We start from the raw sequence: 25,721 nt of genomic DNA on the forward strand, positions 1-25,721 counted from the left end.
GCCTTGCTTTTAAAGAAAATTTATAAACTATGAGTTATTGGAGGAAATTTATTTGCATAATGAATTTCTTCACAAAGGAAAGCACTCATAATAATAATAGCTAATATTTATTGTGTTTTCTTTGTGCTGGGGACCATTAAAAGTACTTATGTGTATTAACACATTCTCTCCCTCCCTCTAAAACCATTTCCCTCGTTTTGTAAATGAGGAAACTAGGGCCCAAAGATGTGCTGGGGCTTGAATTTGAAACCAGGCAACTTGTCTTCAGAGCCTACACTCTTACCTATTATATTTCTATAGTGCTTGTAATAGTGGTTTTGCAGTTTTTAAAGTAGAAAATAGGCTAATTGTCCATTTAAAAAACTGTAGAAAACTATCCCTTTTAGATGGTGATGTTAAATACAGAAAGAAGCATGGTTTAAATTCTTTGTGTTTATACAACAGTAACATTTTATGGAGATGGTTTGATTATCCTTAATGACTGCAAATTCAAACTATTACTACTTCCAACTTGCAGATTTTAAAATTGTGCTGTAATGCGTGCGTCTTTGAAATTTTTAATGGAAGCCCTATCTTATGCCCTTACAAGGATCTGGAAGTATTTTAATTATCTGTTTCAATTACCTAATTTGAATGGGCATCAAGTAATGTTTATAGTGTTATCCCTTGCTCATCTTCTCCAACCCTTTTTTTAATCACTTAGCTTCTTATAAAATATTTGAATGTGTTACAGGTCCAGATTTTATTAACCTTTGACTAAAGAATGATATATAATAGTGATTATTTTATTCTGTATATTAAGTACATCAACAGAACTTATGAATATTTAGTATTCCCTTTCACTGCTTAGTGTGGTTCTTACAAATTAGGTGGATGGTTCATAACACTTAAAATTTAGTTTAAGTTAGTCACAGAAAACTGATGAGCCATTGATGCCTTTCTAGCAACCCTCACTAATTGGAATACCTGTAAGAATTAATAAGTGAAAATGGCTTCTAAATAGCAAAAATCCATAGATGAAATTCATATACTTTGTTTTTAGAAGCATGTCAGCCCAGCTCCTTGACACCTCTTAAATGCATTTTTTACTAGCAGTTAAACTAGATAGGTTAGCTAGTTACCAGCCAAAAGTATATTATTGCACAGTGGTATTAAGTTTGTGTAAATATGTACAGTGATGGTCGTATAGCAAGAGGAAAGAAACACAAATCCAATGAATTGCACTTAGAAGTAGTCTGAGCCCACTTAACTTTTGGAACAGATTAGTCTATACACTTTAATTTTTCATGAATTTAAGGATACATTTTTAATGAATATAAGGATAAATTTATGTCTGTCCTTTAAAAAAGATTGAGTTATGTTGATAATCAGAAAGTGAGTGTAAAACATTTAGAGAAACATTCTATCAAAAGTGATTTGCAGTATTTTTTGTGTATAAAGATGAGGTTTTAAGTCATCTTGGGATATTTGCTTGTTAGGTTGCTTTTCCCTTTGGAAATGTTAATTAAATGAAGATTTAATGTTTCCTAATTTCATAGACCCTGGTTGAGACAAAGTAACTATAAACTATAATTTTGACATTTTTATCTGTATGTATAGTTTTACTTTTGTCTAATCAGCTGTGGGTAAGTATTTCAGAAAACAGGTTCTGGAGCCAGATTGTGACTGGCAAAATAACTTCTCTGAGCCTTAGTTTCCTCATAATTCAAAAATAGTTATTGAGCAACTACTGTGCACCATGCACTATTTTAGGAGTGAGAGATACATCAGTGAATAGGACAGTCAAGAAAATCCCTGTCCTTGTGCAATTTACCTACTAGTTGGAAGAGACTGACAGTAAATAACAGAATGTTAATAGTATTTACATGGAGTTTTTTAAGAATGAGGTAATGCATATAAAGATTTCTATCTAATAGTGTGGAATAAATGTGGGTATCTATTATTTTTAGTGTTTTATTCTTGATTTCACATGACTGGTCTTGTGTTGGCATAAAATTAAGATTGTTGAGCATGTTAGTCATCTCAAAAATTGAAAATTAGTTATACTTTTTTATTAGTGATATTGAATACATTTTTTTTCTCTAGTATTGTTGAGGGGTGTAGAGAAGTAGAGAGATGGCAGTTAATCTCATCAGTGTATGTACTTTGCTTTCCTTTACAACAGCCACCAAAAAAGACATCTAAAAGAGAAAAACCTAAACCGAAAGCCACTTCTAAAAGTAAAAAATCCGTAAAGAGCGCTAATGTGAAGAAAGCAGATAGCAGCACCACTAAGAAGAATCAAAACAGTTCAAAAAAAGGTATGTTAGAAATTGCCTATTTTCAGCAACTTAAAGATAACTTATATGCTATATATAACATGGTTTTTAAGTGTATAGAATATAGGTAATGTACAAAGAACATTGGGAAAAGTTGTATACTACTTTTTATAGTTTATAATTTTTCAGAATTGACAAAAATTAAGTGTATGTTGTATAGGTAATTTATTGAGTGGTGATTTATAATTTTTTTTAATCTAATACCTTCTTGAGAATCTGATGAATGCTTATAGAATTCTTCCCACTCTCTTGAATGCTAACTTAAGTTTTATTCACATGTAATAAAATATCTTACTTTTAGAAAGTGAATCTGAGGATAGTTCAGATGATGAACCTTTAATTAAAAAATTGAAGAAACCTCCTACAGATGAAGAGTTAAAGGAAACAGTAAAGAAGTTATTGGCCAGTGCTAACTTGGAGGAAGTTACAATGAAGCAGATTTGTAAAAAGGTAATTGGACAAATGCTTAGATCATTTTGATTTTATTTGAAAAATCCTTTGACCCATTCCTCAATTTAAATCCAGATTCTCATATATATTAATTCATTGAACCACATACTTATTGAACTACTACGTTCCAGGCACTCTTACAGGTGGTAGGATAACCATGTTAAATAGTCAGAGCCTCTGCCCTTTGCAGTTAATTTGTAATTAACATAATGTATACAGTGAATAAAGCAATACTTTCCAAATATATAGGAAACTCTTTTCCTGATCCAGAAACTGTTTTTATTGATGCATCTTTAGATTATGTTAATTTAAAAAAGCAGAATCTCATTTTTAGTGTTGCTATGATAAATAAGATGTTATAGGTTAGATTCTTAGCTCAAACTTCTGTGAAGCTCTAATACTCAGGAAATAAAATGATCCAGTCTTGACTGTGATTCCATAGAGATGCCATACCCTACATCAATATCGAAATATTTTAAAATCTAGTTTCTTACGGTAAAATGAAATGAAAATTTGCAGTGTACCAAAGGTGAAGTATGAAGTAGTCTATACTTTTTGAAGACATTAATTACTTTATTTATTCATTCAGCACTCACTGAGCCTCTACTATGTATCAGGCCCTGGGATAGAGGTAGAGTTGTAGAAGCCACTTGGTTTCAGGGGGGTTACAGTCCAATGGGATTGAAAGAGACAACTATTATAGTAATTAGAGTACAGTGTGTGAAGGCTGCATTAGAAGAGGGCAGAAGGTGTCACAACACCACCAGTCAAAAGGGACCTACTTGGGATTAGGAGGAAGAAGGTTTGGGGAATCTGGAAAAGCACCCTGGAAGAGAGCTGAGATCATCAGCTGTGTGTACAGTGAAGAAACATTGATACATTCACGTAAAATTTGACAAATAATGACTGCGAGAAATAATAATTAGTTTAATTTGGCTGAGGCTAGAGTCGAAAGTAGGTCTTTACAGAACTTAGGAGAGGATACAGTTCTGTAATTCTTACATATGCCCTGTTACAGCATTTGGTTTTCTTCCTGAAATTTATGGGGAATTGTGAGGTTGGATAGGTTCTTAAAAGCTGTTTGGCAGGGGCATGACCCAGTCAGATTTTTTTTTTAAAGAGTCATCCTAACATCAAGGACTGGTGAAGAATGAGATGAGAGGCAAGAAACCCAATTCATGTTATAATCAAAGTTGTAGGATTGCCATAATCCAAGTCAAATGAAGAGAGCCTGATCAAGGGTTTCAGTGTGGGTACAAGGGCCTGGGTGCATTGGTCATAATAGGGAACATAACAAAAGGTACTTTTTGAGGAAAAGGTGAGTTTTGTTCTAGACATTTTCAGATGAGGTGCTTGGAGTATCCAAGTGAGTGAAATTCTGAACATTAATTCTTCAAGTTAGGAGAGAAACCTAGACTAGGATACTGCTGGGAGTTGAAACCAGAAGTATAGATAAGGTGGCCCATGGAAGAAGATAAAGGGCAAGAAAAGTACTGGAGACCATTAACAGCAGTTAAAGAGTTAAGAAGTAATTTCTACAATAAATAAAGTGTAGGTCAAGTAGTTGAGGGAAGGCCAGAAGGATGCTATGAAAGCCAAGAAAGACATTTTCAAGGGTTGGGGAGGGTATTGCCAATTAAGAAAAGATGATTAACTTACATGGAACAATCAATGACTAAGGGAAGGCAGTTCACAGAAGAAAAATAAATGACCTGTAAACAAATGAAGACACACGTAACTTTCCTTACTATTGAGGAAGATAGAAATTAAAAGGAGATATTTTTGCTTGTTAGCTAGACAAATCTTTATAAAGAGTAGCAGTGTTTATTGTTGGCAAGAATATAGGGAAATATTCTCGTGCTTTAAGTTGTAACAACTTTGGAAAACAATTCAGTAATATCTTAAAATTTAAATTGCAAATACCCTTTAACCTAGCAATTCCATTTCTAGGTCTCTATCCTAAAGACATAGTCACATCTGCACAACATGATTACGGTAGTGCTCAGCATGTCTGTAATATTGAAAAATCAGAAACCACCTAAAAGGCCATCGATAGGGAAATCATTAAACTGGTACATCCATGTTTTTGGAATACTATGTAGCAGTTCAAAAGAACATGGAAAAACCTCCCAGGTATTGTCAAAATTTTAAAACATAGAATATTACCTTATTTATTTAAATACAGTAAAACTATATTGCAGCAAACTGACATCCTGGTTTTCTCTGAGGGGAGAGGGATGAGGGCAGAGTGGAAGGGAGATTGAAGGGAGACTAGTGTTGTCCCTTTGAATGGTTTGTGAATGTATTTATCTAATTTTTAAAAAGGGATGATTAGTATGGAGAGTTCAGGTGAGAAGGACTTAAGTAATATTTTGTGGACTCGGCAATTAGATAATTGTTCACATACAAGGAATTTTGAGGGGTGGTAAGTGCAAGGGTTATTTACCGTTGGATTGAGAATTAATAGTGAAGAGAGTGAACTAATTAAAGCTTCTGTTTGAAGCAGCTTGCTTTAGAAGGAAAATAGTAGATGGGGGTGTGGATACAAGTTGATAATTTTTAAGAAGGTTAAGGAGAGAAAACACAAGCCTGTGTCAGGCTAAAGGACAGTATTGGGAAAGAATAAGCTGAAGATCAGGAGAACTGAGGGATGGCTATCTGCAGAGATAAAGGTAATCGGGAATATTGATGAATCTAGATACAAATAAACTGGAGGGGAAGAGGTATGTATGTGAGAAAGTTGAAGGAATTCATAATGGCTTCTTGGCTGAGAGTAGGAATGTGGGACACTCGAGTAAGAGGATGAAACTGGCTATTGACAGGAGTGAAAGGACCTGATTAGAGATACTTGGGATTGTTGAAGAGGCTTAGACATTAAATACCATGAACTTAAAAGGTACTAGTTTTTCAAAGTTGTTATATTTTCCCACAACAGTCTTTTCTCTGGGTTTAACCATAGAAAAGTTGGTAGTTAAACCAATTCAGGTTTGGTGTTTTGTAGAAAACAAGGGGCAGACACTTAGAGTAATGTAAATGATTGACTGTATTTGCAGGTGTTGGCAAATTACAGCCTGTGAGCCAAATTTATCTTACTATTTGTTTGGTAAATAAATTTTATTATAACAGCCATACCCATTCAATTAAGTATTGTGTATGGCAGCTCTCATGCTATAGCTACATGGTTGAGTAGTGACAGAAACTCACTGGAAAGCTGAAACCATTCACTAATCTAGTACTTTAAAGCAGTGATCCTCAACCTTTTTGGCACCAGGGACCAGTTTGCTCCCTCGCCTGCCACTCACCTCCTGCTGTGCAGCCTGGTTCCCAACAGGCCATGGTACAGTACTGGTCTGTGGCTCGGGGGTTGGGGTCCCCTGCTTTAGAGAAAAAGTTTGCACCTTTAACTACACCGCAGGAGTGAAGTCGGCAGGGTGCATATAGTATCAGGACTAGAAGTCATGGTGAAGTCTCAAGAAGCAGGTTTCAAGTTGACAAGAATGGGAAATCCATAGTAAGATGTAGAAATAGAGGACTCCTGAGATCACCTGGATCTCAGCGTTTTGACTTTGGGGAGGAAATTGAGCAAGGAGTGGAGGCTGAGGTTCATTAGAGTTCAAGTTGAATCATAAGTAGTGTTGGATGATGTAGCAAGAAAGTAAGAGGGTATCTCTTAAGATATCTGACAGGTAACCTGCCAATACAGAAAACCTAGTTCACTTAGCTAAGATCTATCTAGGTGTTTTCCTCATCCATGTTTATTATTTCAACTGATATTCCCAGTTTAAAACACTGAGAATGTTTGCATTCTAGTTTATTTTCTGCTCTTTTACACTATTATTAAAACTAGTCATTTAAAGTAGAATTATCTGTGAAGAACCAGAGTACTGTTAGAAAATATATAAAAAATATAAGCTATTTGTACAAAGCATACATTTCTTTGGATTTTTAAAATTTACTCTTAATATTTTCCTTTTCACTATAGGTATATGAAAGTTATCCTGCTTATGATTTAACTGAAAGAAAAGGTTTCATAAAAACAACTGTTAAAGAGGTAAATATGTCTACCTTTTCCAATTTTGATCATTTTTGGCATAAGACAAAAAATATGTATTCAAATACTGCATATTTTTTAAAATATGACTAAATATCAAATTTCCTCAAAATAGATGGGGAAAGATATTTTTCATTCTCATTTTAGAACTTAAAAATAAAGCCTGAAAATTAGTAACAAAACATGACTTCAGATGATGAGATGTGGCTCAGTCTACAATGCATAGTTGGGCATCTCAGAGGCGCACTCACAACTATTTGAGCATGTTTCTGTCCACTAGTCAAAGAGAAGAGGAAATCAACAGCTATGGTTTATGTTAATCCCAGCTGATTTCCCAAAATCACAGTAAAATAAAGTTTTAAAATGAAGTGTAAGGTCTTACGACTTATGTGTACCTAATACTGTATGTTGGGTGTGGGGAAATAATTTTCTCTTTCATTACAGCTAATTTCTTGAGAGAGGACAGACAGATGACTTGTTCCATGGATTTAAGGATCTGATTTATACCATTATACCAGCAAAGAGAATGTATTTCCTTTTCTAAATCCTTGCAAGCATTGTCGGTAGGACTTATTGCTGACTTTTTTATCTTGTGTGTTAACGTAAATTTGTTTGCCATTTTAAATTGCATTTCTCTGCAGCTTTTAGTTTAAAATTTTGCATGGCAGTAACTGTTCCTTGCCCTTGTAGTTGTATTTTGTACATTTTGGATTTCTTTATATAGGGTCGTAGATTCTTGAATTGTTGTAGTTTTTAGTGCATTTAATATTAGCTTGACATACTTTTAATCAAGTAGAACAGGAACTTATAACTGGCATTTATACATGCAGAACAATTTCAGTATTTAGTATATGAAATATTTTGAATACACATCTCTATCAGTGTAAAATCTCAATGGCGGTGTGTTCATCATATTAAGAATGTATAAGCTTCAGCTGTCCAGATGACTAAATTGGAACTTTTCTCCTGCATGTGTATATATGTCAAATTGTCAGCATGACAAGTGACAGATGTTATTTTTGTATTTTAAACAAATTTGTTGTATATAGTTTTTTTATTTCTTTTGTGCAGATCAATTTTTAAACTCATATAAGTAGATAACTTTACAAACTATGAAATGTCAGTGTTCAGCCAGATGGTATCACGGAGCAGTGAAAGTCAATTCATCGAAAACACGAAGACCAGATCTCTGCTTTGCCCTGAAAGTGTCATAAATTTGTAGTTTGTTAACTCTGCAACAGTATCTATAGATGTTTTTTATTAAGGATAGTCTAAATTCAACATGTCAAAATTTAAGAAATTTGCAGGAGAGTGGGATTAAGTACAAGCATATTTGGTTTATGATAAATGGCTGATTTTTATTTACTGCTTTTGCCCATATAAAATGCTCATATTTTCAGGGAACCTGACCACCTTTATAATTATGACAAAGTACCAGGAGTAATGCCAGAAGATAATGTGTAGGCAACAGAGGGTTATCTCTGACAAAGTATTTCTCAAAAGTGATAATAGACTTATTTTTAACATTAAAGAAACTTATGTATTTGTGGACTTAGTTGGGTTTTAAATTTTTTTGGCCAATCAGGATTCTAGGTGACTATATGGACCACCCTGAATGAAACTAATTTGTCTTTTAAATTGACTGTCTTAATCAGTTTATTAAATAATCTCTGAATTTTAAAGTGAAATATGCTGCTTATGAGAATTAGGCCTTTGATAAACCAATTGTTTAAAATAAAAATCTTTGCATCATTGAACAGTATATAAAAATATGTCGACTGTTAACAGGTATTTTCAGTTTTGACTTGTTTCTTGGTATTAAGACATTAGAGAAAGGTACACTTAATACAGATGAATGGAATAAACTAAATGAAACCTAAGAATTGGCCTTTGATTTTGAATATTTAATTTGTTCCTATAAACCTTGTCAATAAAAATAAGTCAATGCTTTGTCTCTTTCATTTGATTTAAGTTAGTTACAGGTTTCTCTATCATTTCTCTATGTAAGGATTTCAGAATGGAGTTTATTTAAATGTATTTATCCCCATAGCCTATATAATTTGGAGTGTTCTTACACTACAGAGAAATCGCCTGGGAAAACTAGAAGTGATCTCAAAAATGTAAGCTGATTAGGTTCAACAATTAAGATCATTTTACTTGAATGGGGATAAAGAATAATTAATGCCCGTGACCTAAAACATCTAAAGAGGGTTCGGAAGAGAAGGGGATTGAGCTGGTATGAAAGTTTGTGATGAAGATGAACTTATTTAGTGTGTTTTTATCACTACAATGCACTGTATTTGAAAAACAAGTCTAGTTTTTATTAAGTAGTTTTATACAACCAGCTGTTTACAATCTGAAGTTAAAGTGTTGTATATTCACTGCTACTCAATTATAAAACCTTCAGAACAATGAAAAACATTCAGAGTAACTCAATAAAAGTACCATGGTTCCTTGAACAATATGTCAGATGTCACTTGAGACAGGAAATGAGGGTTTTTTAAATATATATTTACCATTCTTTATTAAGTAGATTTTTCCTTAGTTTGTAGCACAACTTTTATGCCGAGGACTAAGGTAAAAATTTACTGGGAACCATTTCAAACGTAAAGTATTTTGCATTTATCACTTAACACATGCTATTCTTTAAACATTTTAATAATATAACACTTTAAAGCAGAATACTTCCCAAATAGTACCATTGAGTCTCATAACCCAAATGTCAACATTTTTCTGTTAACTTTGAAACTACTATACCATATTTTCATTTATTTTGATGGGGAGGGAGGTGTGTCTAAGTTCACCATACAATTTTTATATATGATACTTTATAAGCTGACATTAAATTTTAAAAATACCTAATATTTTGAAAAGTGGCTTTAAAGTCATTAAAATAAAAGCACTTAGGTTATCCATATTTCTAATGTAAACTGAAATTTCTTGGCAAGATAAGCATCCTAAAGACCCTGAAACCAGTGTTAATTTTTAAATGACATTTTTTGGCCATGAGTGAAAAAAAAAATTTTTGCCATGTTCTCAGGCTCTTATGATATGGCTTATAAAATGTGTAATATTTACCAGGATATCTGCAGTTTTCCAGTGGACCTGCCTATGGAATACTGAAAACAATTCCGTAAAAAATATTCCTATAGATTGAATCAGTTATTTTAAAAAGAGGCTTTGAGAAGAGGCTTTTACTAATTTATTCTAACAGGACATTTTTGCTAGTGTTTGCCAAAATTAAGGCTATTTAAAATGTGCCATCTGCCCAAACTTGGCTCTTATGAAAAATAACCATAGTCTCTGTCTAAAGTATGAAGACCACACTATCTCTGCCCCATTTTCCATGGTACAAACTTGTACTGTTCAAGGAATTGAAAATTTTGCTGTTTTGCCAATGAGTGCATAAATCTAAAATGTTTTGTCACAAAAGATACCTGAATTTAAATTTCTTTAGAACACCCAATGAGAAGAAATGTGTATAAAATAGTCTAGAAGCTTCATTTACCTTTGAAGAGTTTGTGCTGTATCCAAAAAGGAAAGATTTCTATCTAGATTTTAAGTAAAAGCTCAATATTGGAGCTATATAAAAGTCTTAAGGCTCACTGGCAAAGAAAATTGTCATAGAAAATACATGGCTTTATCTGGTTTTTAAATGATTCCTGCTTAATTGACTTGGTTTCTCAATGTGTGAAAGTTGATGGGCCAAACAGAAATTCAAATTTAAAGGGAATCTCCAACCATGAATCATATCTGAGGTTTTTAGTTCAAAATTTTGCCTTATCCTGAAATCCAGATTTAGTGCTAGTCATACTTATAGAAAATGCAATTAAATATAAGTGCTTATAAAATGATTCTTGGGCCAGTGTTTTCTGAGTGGTGACATGGGTTTACATTATCAAACTACCTTAGATACATTTCAGTTTTGCTATCCAGGGAGGGTTTTGTTGTTTGATTTTATGAAAGTGAGGTTAAACGTGTTTCAAACTTTCCCACGGGTACAGAAGAAAGCTGGATCCAGACAAATTCTATTTAAAATGCTGCAATCTTGCTTGCTTCTCGAACACCACTCAAATATGCCCCTGTAACAGTTTGTGGAAAATGCCTGTTTGTTGCCTGTAAGAAAATAATTGCATAATTTGAGATCACGTATAAGGAATTCAGATGATAATCAAAAGGTAATTAATACAAGCTTATACTTTCTCCGATCCTCCTAAAATAGACTGGTGCCACTAATGTGTGCTCATATTAACATCAGTCACCCATCATAGCACTTGACCTTTTCTGGTTTTCTCACCATACTTTTTCAAGTGCACTCATTCTGCAATACATTGAGCACTCCTGTGAAGAACTGTGTGGCATTAAGATCTGTATTCCAGTTATTGGAATTAAGAATAAGACAGCCACTCACCAGACAAGTAATGTTAAATCATTAATAAATGAAACAAGCACAAAAAGAGAATTCACCTGTGGTTGGAGTTGTTTTGCTAGATGGGTGGAACAAAAGGATAGATGAGGTACTAAAAGGATAGACTACTTAAACAGGAAGGGAAAAGTCAAAAGGTTTAGGGCTGTCAATGGGAGAACCTCACTTGCAAGGAGGTTGTAGTGGAAACAATAAGGACAGGAAAGTTGGCTTGGGATGTGGCTATGGGGAAGAGTAGCTGAAATGGAGTGAGCAGGTCATAGAAAATTGAAGATAAAAAGACAAAATTCCATGTGAACTACTCCAGGTTCCATGTCACCTAAATCGATGGCTGGGGTGGAAGGGAAAATAGCCAGGTGACTAAAACGTAAATAAATACGGGAAGAATATGGAGGTCAGCAGGAACACAATTACTACTGGGAGAGAGTGACAGTGATAGGAACTGCAAAGGATTTTATAAGAAGGCAAGGCAATAACTATCAGAGCAGAAAAGGAAAGCAAAGATTTTGCACGCTGTCCATGATCTGAGGCCACATTAACCTAATATAGCCATCTCTTAAAAGCAGCTGAGAGTTGCTGCCTGGAATGCAGCTATTATGCTCTGTTCCTACAAAGTCAGCTCTTCACAGGCCAAGGAGTAATCAGCTGGCTTTTAAATGACAGTCTTGTGATCATTCAAAAAATCAAGAGAAAAAGGACTTTGATAAACCTGGAAGACCTGCATAATTCCAAACCATAATGTACAAATTATGAAAGCAGATGAATAAGTACTGAAATTCACTTTACTAAGTTTGGAGGGTAGGGCAGGATAGGGTGATAACAAAAGCAAGCCATATCACCCCAAAGAATTCTTTAAAAATCTGGGCCACTGGGAGCATGAGGAACCATGGAGGAAGAGGTTGGGCATGGGTAAAAAGGATTAAAGACTATGAAGAGCATTTTGGTCCCTTACCAGGTTCCCTACTCCCACTACAACCCCCAGGGTATCTAAGGAAGAGGGCAGGGGTGAGGTGCCAAACAACGGGATTAAGTAAAGTCTTCATAACTAAGATGCTTCTGGCTCCCAGAATGCCAGGAGTTGAGGTTTTACCACGTAAATGAAACATGTTCTTAGAGAAAAGAGCTATAGATACTGATTTGGGGATCTAACCACCAGTTGATGATCTTGCTGGAGCTTTCAATTAGCTTTTTAAAAATGCCTCAAAGCTTCCAATCAAGATGGCAGAGTAGGTAAACACTGTACTCGCCTCTTCTCATGACCACATCAAAATTACGACTAATATACAGAACAACCATCATTGAGAATGGCTTTAAGTCTAGCTGAACAGAAGTTCCACAGCTGAAGATATAACTGAAGAAGCCACGTAGAAACTGGTATGACGGTTAGGGACAGAATGTGCTGGTCCCACGCTCACGGGTGATTAAAAATTGGGAGGGATATCTCGGTGGCTGAGGAGCAAGGGGTCCCAGCCCCATACCAAGCTCTCCAGCCCAGGGTTCCAGTGCTGCGAAGAGAAATCATCGTAACTTCTGGCTGTGAAAACCAGTAGAGATCGTGGCTAGGTGAGATGGAGGGCAGCTGGAGTCCCAGGTGTTCCTTCTAAAGGGTCCATGTACAGAATTACTGATGAACATACTCAAGTGCTCCAGCACTTGAGGCAGCTGCTCAAAAAGTGCCAGGGACATACAGAAGGAACTGAATTATCTGGCTTCAGGGTGTGAGGGCTAGAGGGACAGCTTTCTCCCAGACAGAAGTGCTAGCAGAATCCACTGTTCCTTTGTTGAGCTCCTCCCACAGGTAGCACGCAGATGCAAGCTGCCACTGTATGAGTCCATTAACTTGGCTAACCCACCCAGGTGATTCCTTGAGGACCCCCCACGCCCCCAAATTGTGGGCCCACACAAGCTGCTTCCAGTGGATTTTCCATACAATTTGTCTTAGCTCATGGAGATTTCCTAAAATCTCTCAAAGGATCACAAATTCCAAACAAGCAGCATCCAGCCTTGGCCTGCTTTGTGGCTTGCTTAACAGCCCCAAGCCCTGCAATAGTGGCAGGTGGCCCTGGTACACAGCTTGGCCTCTCTCAGGCACCTTCAAGCCCAGGGCAAGTGGCAACCATCTGCAGATTACTTTGTAGCTCATACCAAGTGGCCCCAGTGGCTGACCTTGGCCTGCAATAGAGTACCTCCCAAGAGGCCTCAGAACCGACACACCCAGGGGCCAGCTTCAGATCACACCGGAGCACCACCCAACCACCTCCACAAATGACACACCCAAAGGGCAGACTGGATGGGCACCAGAGCCCCGCTAAAGCAAATCCTGCTTCATAGGTAAACCTCTGCACAACAGCTCCTCTGTTGTAGTCACAGCCAGTCTCCACAGTCAAGCAGCCTGAGGGTCAATCTCTCCCACTGACATGCAAAAAGACACACACAACCCACACAAGGGACACACACTTGGAGGACTTGGCTTAGGTGATCAGGGAGACTGCGTCACAGGACACCTATTACATATGGCCACTCTACCAAGACTAGGAGACAAAGCAGTCCTACCTAATACACAGACACAAACGCAGGGAAGCAGCCAAATAGGGAGACAAAGAAACATGTCCCAAATGAAAGACGAGAACAAAACTCCAGAAAAAGAACTAAACAAAATGGAGATGAGCGATCTACGAGATGCAGAGTTTAAAACACTGGTTATAAGGATGCTCAATGATCTCAGAACTTCAACAAAGAGGTAGGAAACATAAAAAAGGAGATAGAAAACATGAAAAAGAACCAGTCAGAAATGAAGACTACAATAACTAAAATGAAGAATACATTAGAGGGAATCAACAGTAGATTAGATGAAGCAGAGGATCAAATCAATGAATTGGAAGACAGTGTAGCAGAAAATACCCAATCAGAACAATAACAGGACAGTTCCAGGGGCCTCTAGGACAGCATCAAGTGTGTACCAACGTTGTCTTCAAAGAGGTACCAGGAGAAGACAGAGAGGAAGAAATTGAAAGCCTACTGGAAGAAATAATGACGGAAAACTTCCCTAAACTAGAGAAGGAAATGGACATAATAGCCCAGGAAGCACAGAGTCCCAAACAAGATGAACCCAAAGAGGCCAACACCAAGACACATTGTAATTAAAATAGCAAAGGTTAAAGACAAGGAGAATCTTAAAAGTGGCAAGAGAAAAGCAGTTACATACAAGGGAGCTCCCATAAGATTGTCAGCTGATTTCTTAACAGAAACTGTGCAAGCCAGAAGGGATTGGCATGAAATATTCAAAATGATGAAAAGCAAGTACCTACAACCAAGATTACTCTACTCAGCAAAGTTATCATTTAGAATCAAAGGACAGATAAAGAGCTTCCCAGACAAAAAAAAAAGCTAAAGGAGTTCATCGACACCAAACCAGAATTATAAGAAATGTTAAAGGGACTTCTTTAAGAAGAAAAAAAAGATAATCTTTTATTATTCATCAAAAATATGAATAATAAAATGACAATAACTAGATATCTATCAACAATTACTTTAAATGTAAATTGTAAATGCTCTAATCAAAAGACACAGGGTGGCTGAATGGATAAGAAAACGAGACCCTTACTTATGGTGCCTACAAAACACCCAGTTCAGATCAAAAGACACACATAGACTAAAAATAAAGATAATATAAGTTCCAATATATGTAACAGAAGATCAGAAATAAGAAAAATGAGGGGAGAAAATAACCAGAAGTAAAATCTAGGACTGGAGGATATGAGTTTCTAGATTCAGGGAACCTAAAAAAAAAAAAAAAAAAAAAAAGGCATAAAAAGGATTAGAAATCAAAATAGCAAAACATTTCTCAACAGAAGTAAACCAAGAAAGAAGGCCACTTCACAAGCATTAGGATGGCTATTATCCAAAAACAAAACAAAAAAGTTATTGAGGATGTGCAGAAATTGGGAACCCTTTTGCACTGTTGGTAGGAATATAGAATAGTGCAGCTGTTGTGGAAAACAGTGTAGTGGTTCCCCAAAAACTTAAAAATAGAATTAATATATGATCCAGCAATGCAATGCCTTTTCTGGGTAAATAACCCAAAGACTTAAAAGGATCTTAAAGAGAGAAGTGCATTGTTCATAGCAACATTGTTCACCCTGGCCAAAAGGTAGAAACAACTCAAGTGTCCATGACAGATGAATGGATAAACAAAATGTAATATATAACGGAATATTATTTAGTCTTAAAAAGGATATTCTGACACATGCTACAACTTGGATGAACCTTGAAGGACAATGCTAAAGTGAAATAAACCTGTCACAAAAGGACAAATACTTTATGATTCCACTTATCTGGTGACGTCCCTAGAACAAATACTTAGAGTTAGGAAGTGGTAGTTGCCAGGAGCTAGAGTAGAGGGGAAATGGGGAGTCATTTAATGGGTAGAGAGTCTCAGTTTTGCAGGATGACTAGGTTCTGGAAATGGATGGTGATGACGGTTGTACAATAAGGTAAATGTATTTAATGTCGCTTAACTGCACACTTAAACAGTTAAGGTAAATATTGTTATATGTAGTTCACCATAATTAAAAAAATAAATATGAAAAAAAGAGAGGGATCTAGAAAATAAAAATCTCCAACCCTGGAAAATGCTGAGGAAGAGATGCTTGCAGGAGACAGCTCTGCAGGAGTCCCAGAGGTCAACCAGTGCAGACTTAAGCAAAGGGAGGAGGCTGCCAGGATATGAGATTTTAAAAACTGGACAAATGCCAGCTCACAGGAATTCAACTATGATCAGAGACAACTGAGGGGTGGGGAGTCTTTAGGACAGGTACAAAAAGATTTGAGCTAATGAAAAAAAGAGCTATTATGATTGTCAAGAAAACAAAGCTGTGTAAGAACAGAATCCATGAACACTTTGGCTCAGACATAAACATTCACCTAGCCACATCATAGAAACGCTGATACCAACTTAATTAAGTGCGAAATAACCATATTGCAAATGGGCTAAATCTTTAACTTGGTAAGAAGTCAGTAGATAATGTCTAACTTGTTAAATCAGAAGACAATGTAAATATTTTAAAACATGAAGTAAATTCCAGAGGAAACAGCAGAAAGAATGAAAAATAGTTGCTCTGAGAATTTGAGGATGTTGAGGGGGCATCTGCCGTTTGTCATCATAAGACTTGACAGTATTTGACATTGTTTTCTTAAACTCTGAACATATATCACTTTAAAAAGAAGTAATCGAAATAAAAGTAACTGCATTCAGGATGAGGATACACACCTCGCCTGCAAAATAGATGGTTCCTTGTATTTCTTCAGCAATGATATCGTAGGCTTCACCGCTCCCACCTGTCTTCACAAAACTGTATGCCATCTGGATCCAGGGGTCTGTGCTCCACCGAGTGACAAAATACTTTGTGGGATCTGGGACTTCCTGTGTGAAGTTGAAGGAATCATAAAATAGGATCGAGAGGGCCTTAGACATGATGCAATCCCAAGTATAAATATACAGTCCTCCCTCCCATTAGAAACTGAGTTAATTCATGTAGCAATTCTCGGTATGTGCCTCCTATTCCCCCCTTACAACCCTACCCCATATCTGTGCACCATTCTCTATCCCCTGCCCCAACTCTGCAACCTCCCCCCATGTATGTCTCACTCCTACACTTTGTCCTTCTACCAGACACACATTCCCCCCACCTACAAAGGGCCATCACCACTGGCTAAAAGTTCGAGCAATCCCTTTCCCATCAGTTAGCATGTGCTGGAGAGATGGTGGGAAAGGGCTCTGGACCAGTAGCTAAGGGAAGGGTGGGGGTCTAGGACCTCTTGGTTGGAATTCTCAACAAGCTCGTCCACAAAATGGCTGCCCAAAGATATGTTTCACACTCACTAAGTTAAGTTTCAAATCGTTTTGTGGTTTGGCCTCTGGCAAGCACCAAAAAATATTTCTACAGAATCTATGTGCTAAGTTGTGAATAACTAATTTGAAAACAAATTTTTGAACAAAAACTCCAAACTAGGGACTACTGTGAGATATAATCACATCATGTAAAATAAGCAACACTTCCTAGGTGCCTCTCTTTCTCTAATTTATGTAACTTTTGGATCATTTCATTCTTTCGACTTCTGCTTCTTTATTTGAACATGATGCAAGCCACACTACTAATAAATCTCCAGAAAATGTGAGATATAGTAAATTGGCAAATAAAAAGTACCTTGAGCTCCTTGGAGAAAAACATAAAAGAGACTAACTGCCTATGTAGGGTATGTGAAAATTCTGGACAGTGTCCCTTCAAAAGGAAAGTTGTCACCAAAGCCTGCTAGGGTTTGGGTAAACACAGAATGGAAAATGCTGAACCTTTTACATCCTTAGGAAAGAGGGGGTATGCATGATGTGAGGAAAAAGGAAAGGAAGACAATAGTGTAAAAGGAAGTATAGGGTACTATTATGGGCTACATTTATGTCCCCCTAAAATTCATATGATGAAGCCCTAATCTCTACTACTTTATAATGTGACTGTATTTGAGAAAGAGCCTTTAATGAAGTAACTGGGTTAAAATGGGGTCATTAGAGTGGGCTTTAATCCCGTATGCCTGGTGTCCTTATAAGAAGGAGATTAGGCCACAAGTAACACAGAGGGGTGACCATGTGAGGACACAGCAAGAAGGCAGCCAGCCATCTGTGAGCCAAGGAGAGAGGCCGCAGAAGAAACCACACCCGGTGACATCTTATCTTAGACTTCTAGCTTCCAGGATTGTCAGAAAATAAAATTCCATTGTTTAAATCACCCAGGCTATGTTATTTTGTTATGGCAGCCCTAGCAAAATGTAACCCAGGTACTTAAGTGGGAAGTTGGACATTGGAAGAAAAAATCAGTGTGGCCCACTGCCTTGATTCCCTCCATTCTCAGTAATGACAGCTTGCTTTGTGCTCCATCCCACTCTGAAGAGCACGCTAAGAAAATAGTAGGCCTGTCTTTCTCATTTCAAAGAGGGTTTCTCTGACCTGCTCCTTGAATAGTTCCCGGAGCGTGGCCATACACTGCTGCAGCACCTGCTTGTCGTCCAGGTTCCTAATGGATGCCACCGCCTCCCCAGCAATCACTGACATCAACACGCTGTGCTTCTTCTGGAGACATGAAAGGGAAAAGCAGCTTACACTTTTTTGCTTTTGGTGCAAAAAGTCTCTAAATGCATGGTTCCAAATAGATGACCTCATTCTCAAAAATTAAATTTCGGTATTTCCCACTCTCCCCTATCTTCATTTCAATCACTGGTCGATTTTCCTCACAAACGCTCATTATTTATCTATATGTTTTATTGTTCCCTGCTGAAAAAACTCAGGAAGCCACATAAATGTCAATTTCAGGGTTCTCCTGGCTTTTCTCCTATAAGCACTTGTTTTACAACCTAGTGGAACTAGGTTGAGAAGGGAAGTCTGTGAATTGAATAATGAAAAGAACTTTCTCAAATGGTAAAGAAATTTTGTCCCTGGCTCCCATGTGAAACCTTTTAAGATAAAGTTTCTTGGGACAGAAAAAAGAAACAACTGGAATTCTTTTGTATGACACTACCACAGCTTTCAAGTCCTGGATAGGCCCTCCCCTCTCCTTCATTCCCCACCAATCACATCTGTCAACACCAAGATCCGCCCTCACCTGGGCCAATCATATCCCACCCTTCACCAGGGCTACTGGAAGACCCCTTCCAGAGTACTTTCAAGTGTCACTTGTTACTGTGCTGTCGCAGACTCCTCTGAAGAGGAATTATTCCCCTATGAGCCTGAAATAACAGTTTCCACAAGTGACTAATTCATTTCCCATAGAACAACGTTAGTCCTTCAAGAAAATATGGCAGATATTGGGACTGCTATCCTAAAGGAAAACACCCCAGTCCAAGTATCCTCCCAGAATATAAACATATATCCAGTGTCTACAATGCCCATTAGTTTCTGAGCTTTACACGTGAATATACCACACCAAATTTTAAACTGTAATAAGAAAATTCAAACCACATTTCACTAATAATTTTACCTGGGGATCCATATCATAGAATACAGCAAAAAGCCCTCGCTTGCTGGCACTAGGAGGGACGTGACCAAAAAAGTCAGCCCCTTGAACTTTACTGTCCCAAAATCTATAAGGAAATTGCAAGGCAATCTGCAAAGTGAGTAAAAGAAAGATGGTTAAGAGTTTCTTAAATTAAAAGTACGGCACTCTCTAAGAAGCAACCTATAGCTCTTAACTAAAAGAAAACAAACTTCAATACTTCCTTTCCATTCTCCAACCTCCTTTCTTCTCTCCACAAGCATCTGGCCTTTATGTTACTGAGACCTATGCTCACACGAATAATGGTGAGACCCACTGACAACCTCTAGGCTAATCTGAAAATGCAAAGCATTCCTGAGACTTGGTTTGGAAGTTTATGTGCATAAGATTAATTCTGACTCCTCATAGGTCTGCCAGTATCTACTGCACCACTGGCAGATTCTGCTAAAATAAATTTTAAAGGCAGAGGAAGTAAAACATACTCCTTATTGGGGCCAATTAATGGAGAGTAGACATGGAAAGCAAAAAAAAAAAAAAAAGAGAGAGAATTGTTTACTTATATATCAAGTTCAAATTTTAAATAAGATTCATCCTTCTAAAGTCATAATTCACAGATTTCAGCCAGCTCTCCTCCTTGTGTTTTCATAATATCCTTTTGTATTCTGTATAAATAATTATTCAAAGGAAATCTTCAAATTTTATTTGTATTAAAAAATTACCCACTACTTCTCAATGTCAGAAGCGAAGGAACGCCTGTCATCTGATATTAAACTCTTTAGTTCTGAGGCTTAAGTAATCCAGTATCCCACTCTGAAGAGCACGCTAAGAAAATAGTAGGCCTGTCTTTCTCATTTCAAAGAGGGTTTCTCTGACCTGCTCCTTGAATAGTTCCCGGAGCGTGGCCATACACTGCTGCAGCACCTGCTTGTCGTCCAGGTTCCTAATGGATGCCACCGCCTCCCCAGCAATCACTGACATCAACACGCTGTGCTTCTTCTGGAGACATGAAAGGGAAAAGCAGCTTACACTTTTTTGCTTTTGGTGCAAAAAGTCTCTAAATGCATGGTTCCAAATAGATGACCTCATTCTCAAAAATTAAATTTCGGTATTTCCCACTCTCCCCTATCTTCATTTCAATCACTGGTCGATTTTCCTCACAAACGCTCATTATTTATCTATATGTTTTATTGTTCCCTGCTGAAAAAACTCAGGAAGCCACATAAATGTCAATTTCAGGGTTCTCCTGGCTTTTCTCCTATAAGCACTTGTTTTACAACCTAGTGGAACTAGGTTGAGAAGGGAAGTCTGTGAATTGAATAATGAAAAGAACTTTCTCAAATGGTAAAGAAATTTTGTCCCTGGCTCCCATGTGAAACCTTTTAAGATAAAGTTTCTTGGGACAGAAAAAAGAAACAACTGGAATTCTTTTGTATGACACTACCACAGCTTTCAAGTCCTGGATAGGCCCTCCCCTCTCCTTCATTCCCCACCAATCACATCTGTCAACACCAAGATCCGCCCTCACCTGGGCCAATCATATCCCACCCTTCACCAGGGCTACTGGAAGACCCCTTCCAGAGTACTTTCAAGTGTCACTTGTTACTGTGCTGTCGCAGACTCCTCTGAAGAGGAATTATTCCCCTATGAGCCTGAAATAACAGTTTCCACAAGTGACTAATTCATTTCCCATAGAACAACGTTAGTCCTTCAAGAAAATATGGCAGATATTGGGACTGCTATCCTAAAGGAAAACACCCCAGTCCAAGTATCCTCCCAGAATATAAACATATATCCAGTGTCTACAATGCCCATTAGTTTCTGAGCTTTACACGTGAATATACCACACCAAATTTTAAACTGTAATAAGAAAATTCAAACCACATTTCACTAATAATTTTACCTGGGGATCCATATCATAGAATACAGCAAAAAGCCCTCGCTTGCTGGCACTAGGAGGGACGTGACCAAAAAAGTCAGCCCCTTGAACTTTACTGTCCCAAAATCTATAAGGAAATTGCAAGGCAATCTGCAAAGTGAGTAAAAGAAAGATGGTTAAGAGTTTCTTAAATTAAAAGTACGGCACTCTCTAAGAAGCAACCTATAGCTCTTAACTAAAAGAAAACAAACTTCAATACTTCCTTTCCATTCTCCAACCTCCTTTCTTCTCTCCACAAGCATCTGGCCTTTATGTTACTGAGACCTATGCTCACACGAATAATGGTGAGACCCACTGACAACCTCTAGGCTAATCTGAAAATGCAAAGCATTCCTGAGACTTGGTTTGGAAGTTTATGTGCATAAGATTAATTCTGACTCCTCATAGGTCTGCCAGTATCTACTGCACCACTGGCAGATTCTGCTAAAATAAATTTTAAAGGCAGAGGAAGTAAAACATACTCCTTATTGGGGCCAATTAATGGAGAGTAGACATGGAAAGCAAAAAAAAAAAAAAAAGAGAGAGAATTGTTTACTTATATATCAAGTTCAAATTTTAAATAAGATTCATCCTTCTAAAGTCATAATTCACAGATTTCAGCCAGCTCTCCTCCTTGTGTTTTCATAATATCCTTTTGTATTCTGTATAAATAATTATTCAAAGGAAATCTTCAAATTTTATTTGTATTAAAAAATTACCCACTACTTCTCAATGTCAGAAGCGAAGGAACGCCTGTCATCTGATATTAAACTCTTTAGTTCTGAGGCTTAAGTAATCCAGTCACCTTTTCAATGATGCCGGCACCTAAGCTGTTGATAGCTTTCATCTTCTTGTCTGACAGTGGTGGATTAAACTGAATGGCACCTTTCTGCAGTAAGGCCAGTGGTACAGTGACTAATACCTGTGAGAAATAATTAACAGTTAACACACAAACAGCAACTGAACCTAATACCACAACTACTCGGTGAATACATTTCCAGGAAAATTTCAACGACTAAAGAACATTCCTCTCCACTGCCAGTCATGATATTGTGAACATCCCATGTTCTTATATTCGTAAGAACAAGGCCTGCATGTACAGTTGTGCAGGTTGTTCATTGCACAAAGGTGCCTGACTGAGCAGAAGTGACAACCACATGGAAGATTTTGCAGAATGGTCTTGATGGTTTAAAATAACCCCAGGTAAGAAGAATCAACAGATCTCAATCCTGAAAAGTAGTGCTATAAGAGAAAATGGATCTAAATATTGAGTCAGGAGACCTAGATTTGTGTACCATTCCTGACACCTGCTAATGTGTGGCCAAGATAATACTTTGAGGTAATCCCAAACCTCAAAGGATTGTGATATGCTTAAAACAAAACCCACCAATATACATCATTATGCTTCATAAATGGTAAAGCACATCACAAACATTAGGGATTATTATAATCATGTAAAGCCACATAAAATTTTTTTTGAGGAGGAAGCAATTTACTGCAGTGTCTCAAATGGCTTACAGAATCATTTAGTTAACAGGTGAAGCAACAGATGCTAACAAAGCCTTCAAGAATGACTCTCAAAAATCACATCACAAAACCAAGCCATCGAAGAAACTTGCTGTCTCTCCACACAATCACAAAGTTTCTGGCTCCAGAACTATGTTACCACTGCCACAGTAAGAAGCCATTACTACTGCTACCAGCTCTAGAATTGGGCCACTTATAGAACAACCTGTACCAGCAAAATAAGTTCGTCATGCTCTGCCTCTTGACTCCCTCATAGGTAATGGGTGGATCCTGGGTCCTCTACTGTCTCTACTGTAGAAGAATCCAACACCTTGACCATGTTGCTTATCAGCAGAGGCAGCAGAAGTGAAGTAAAAGCTGTACTGTACCTTCCAAATTAAGCAAGTGCATCTTATTTAGAACTTCAGCTACAATAGAGTCTGGGAAGGTGAGAGAGAGAGAGAGAGAGAGAGAGAGAGAGAGAGAGAGAGAGTGTTTGTGTGTGTGTGTGTGTGTGTGTGTGTGTTTTCCATCATCTACACTGCAGGATAACACAGTAGGATGGGAGTGGAATGAGCTGAATGCCAAGCACCACATCCGCCATAGCCCTCATCAAAGATTTAGTGTATTTGGCATGAACTTCAAATCTAGGATCACAGGAAGTTCGGAGTTTTACCTGGGATTTTGTCACTATTTTCTGCCACAAGAAAATTAGAAAATTTTATAAAGTAAAAAGCATGTTCTCTATCCTCAATCTAGTTACAGATGACAGCTACCATGTAACCAAAAGAAAAAAAAAGAACAATTACTCCCTTGGATATACAAATAAAAACTGCAAGACTATAAGATTCAGAGGTTTTCTTAACAAAAAAGATTTCAAAAGCACTTGAACTTAGGTAAACGAATAGGCACCAGGTATAAACATACCCCAGTAAAGAACTAAAAACCTTGATCTCAGTAAGAGCAGCCTATATTGATTTACTTTGTCAAATGTTTATCAGTGTGTCTGTTAAGTTGGAAATCTTTCACTTCTAAGCTGGGGACACCTCCAATTCAAACCATGTAATATATGCTGATGACCATAAAAATAAAAATATTTGCTTTAAGCCTTATGAGCAGGCTTTGAAACACAGCCTAAAGCTATGCTCTATCTCTCCAGAACCAGAATACAAAGAAAGAAAAGCAAACGTGCCTGGTCAGGGTCAGCAGAAGGTGACCCAGCAGGGTGAGTCTCACTAGCATGTTGTCCTAGATGCCAAGAGGCCAAATTACAAAATACCTAAGGCTGAGCCATTGGCCAAGTTGCAATTTTTAAAAAGAGAGATTTAAAAAAATTTCACCACTAGGAAGAACTTAAGACATTAGCCTGATTCTCATCTTGGGGCTCACAGATAAGGACACTGTTACCCAGTGGTTCTCTGCTCTAGCCATGAGCTATAATCACCTGGGAAGCACTCCAATGTGATCAAACCAATTCAGTGAGAATCTCCATGGGATGAGGTTTTGCAATCTTTCTTTTCAAGCACCTTCCAGGTGATTCTAATGTGCAGCCAGGACAGAGAACCACTATTAGTGCCAAGTTTACAGTGCTACTACTAACCACACAGCTAGTCGATGGCAGGAATAATATGAGGACTTGGCCCCTGACCTCATATGCTACACCCCATCTTTCCATCTGACATGCAATCCTTTATTTCTGTATGAATATCAAGGACTGTGAAATACTTTTAGGCAACTGAAGAGTATAAAACACATGAACTAGTAATAGTTCATCAATTATACTTTTTGATAATCACTTCAGGTATAACTAAATAAATAAACTTATGGCATTTATTAATTTCCCTCCACCCCAAGTAAGCACCTTTGTTCTCCAACACTACAGAAATCTCAGTGTGATCTCATATATTACAGCACCTTTCACTGTCCACCTACTAAAGCTGTTTACAAAAAAATCAAATAATATAAAAATACTTCTGCCAATTCCAAAATGAAAACACAGAGCTTTCTTGATTTGAAAAATGGTTCCATGATAAAACAAAAATACCCCCACCCCACCACCACCACCACCAATCTGGAAAGCACTGAACTAAAGTAAAATAGGTTTTTTCAAATGCAAGACTTCTCAGAGCCTTTAATATGCTCATATTTAACCCTAAAATCAAACTGTAGTATATACAGTACTTTTCAAACTTACTTGGCCGAAGAATTTCTTTTCTTTTTCAATTCTCATGACTAATGTACCAGAAAACCCACTTTAAAAAATACTACTCTGAATTCCATCTGCCATGAATCTATAGTGTTGGATTCATTAAAGCAGATTTGCACATCCACACACAATTACGTGGAGATACATAACTCTTCAGAAATCAAACAAGGTTCCAGGCAGACTGCCAAAGGCAAAACTTCTTGATGGAAAAGACTCTTCTCCCTTACACCCAGGCCCCTCCAGCACCTAGTGAAATTCTAGCACTTACCTTTTGTGCTGTACATCCTGTCCCATCTGTCAAAGTAACTTGCACTTCATCACCAGAATAATCAATACTCTGTACCTGTCCAAGAAAAATGGTGATGAAAATCATGATGAGGGATGGAATCATATCATTCAGAGTTTTTTCCAATTCTCTCATTATGTGACTTTATACCTCCCAGGCAGTTACAGCTTATTTCAGGGAACTATCACTCAACCATTAAAATTTATAAACGCTGAGTCAGAATATGGAAAATCTTTATAGTATAGTGTAAAGTAAAATGTAAATAATTGCCTCTATGATTATAACAATGTACAATACAAATGTACAGGGACAGAGACTTGAAGGGAAAATTTTAAAGTGAAAATAACTGCTTTGGATCAGGGAGGCTGTGAGCAGTTTGAATACTTTATTATTAATGAAAATGCATCTGCACCACTATTGTTTCCAAACAGCAGAGCTGAGTAATGGACAGAGATAATTGTCATACGTCACAGGCTACAATTGTATCATAAAAATACTGGGAGGCACTGGCTAAAGGTCACAGA

General features: G+C 37.2%; 2 protein-coding genes across 2 annotated transcripts in view; one reads left to right on the forward strand and one right to left on the reverse strand.

Annotated features, from left to right (window-relative positions):
- DEK (DEK proto-oncogene) overlaps positions 1-8,785 on the forward strand; it is a 32,390-nt gene extending 23,605 nt beyond the window's left edge. Inside the window, exons 8-11 of the mRNA XM_011362842.2 lie at positions 2,165-2,300; positions 2,620-2,768; positions 6,751-6,819; positions 7,264-8,785. Coding sequence (XP_011361144.1) covers positions 2,165-2,300; positions 2,620-2,768; positions 6,751-6,819; positions 7,264-7,275 — 366 coding nt within the window. The 3' untranslated portion in view covers positions 7,276-8,785. The remainder of the gene's footprint in view (positions 1-2,164; positions 2,301-2,619; positions 2,769-6,750; positions 6,820-7,263) is intronic.
- A 329-nt stretch (positions 8,786-9,114) lies between these two features.
- KDM1B (lysine demethylase 1B) overlaps positions 9,115-25,721 on the reverse strand; it is a 53,755-nt gene continuing 37,148 nt past the window's right edge. The window contains exons 17-22 of the mRNA XM_011362840.2: positions 25,180-25,254; positions 22,005-22,121; positions 21,185-21,310; positions 20,158-20,280; positions 16,515-16,667; positions 9,115-10,935 (exon numbers count right to left, since the gene is read on the reverse strand). Coding sequence (XP_011361142.1) covers positions 10,852-10,935; positions 16,515-16,667; positions 20,158-20,280; positions 21,185-21,310; positions 22,005-22,121; positions 25,180-25,254 — 678 coding nt within the window. The 3' untranslated portion in view covers positions 9,115-10,851. The remainder of the gene's footprint in view (positions 10,936-16,514; positions 16,668-20,157; positions 20,281-21,184; positions 21,311-22,004; positions 22,122-25,179; positions 25,255-25,721) is intronic.

Source organism: Pteropus vampyrus, unplaced genomic scaffold, assembly GCF_000151845.1.
Source record: "Pteropus vampyrus isolate Shadow unplaced genomic scaffold, Pvam_2.0 Scaffold80, whole genome shotgun sequence".
Taxonomy (NCBI): Eukaryota; Metazoa; Chordata; class Mammalia; order Chiroptera; family Pteropodidae; genus Pteropus; species Pteropus vampyrus.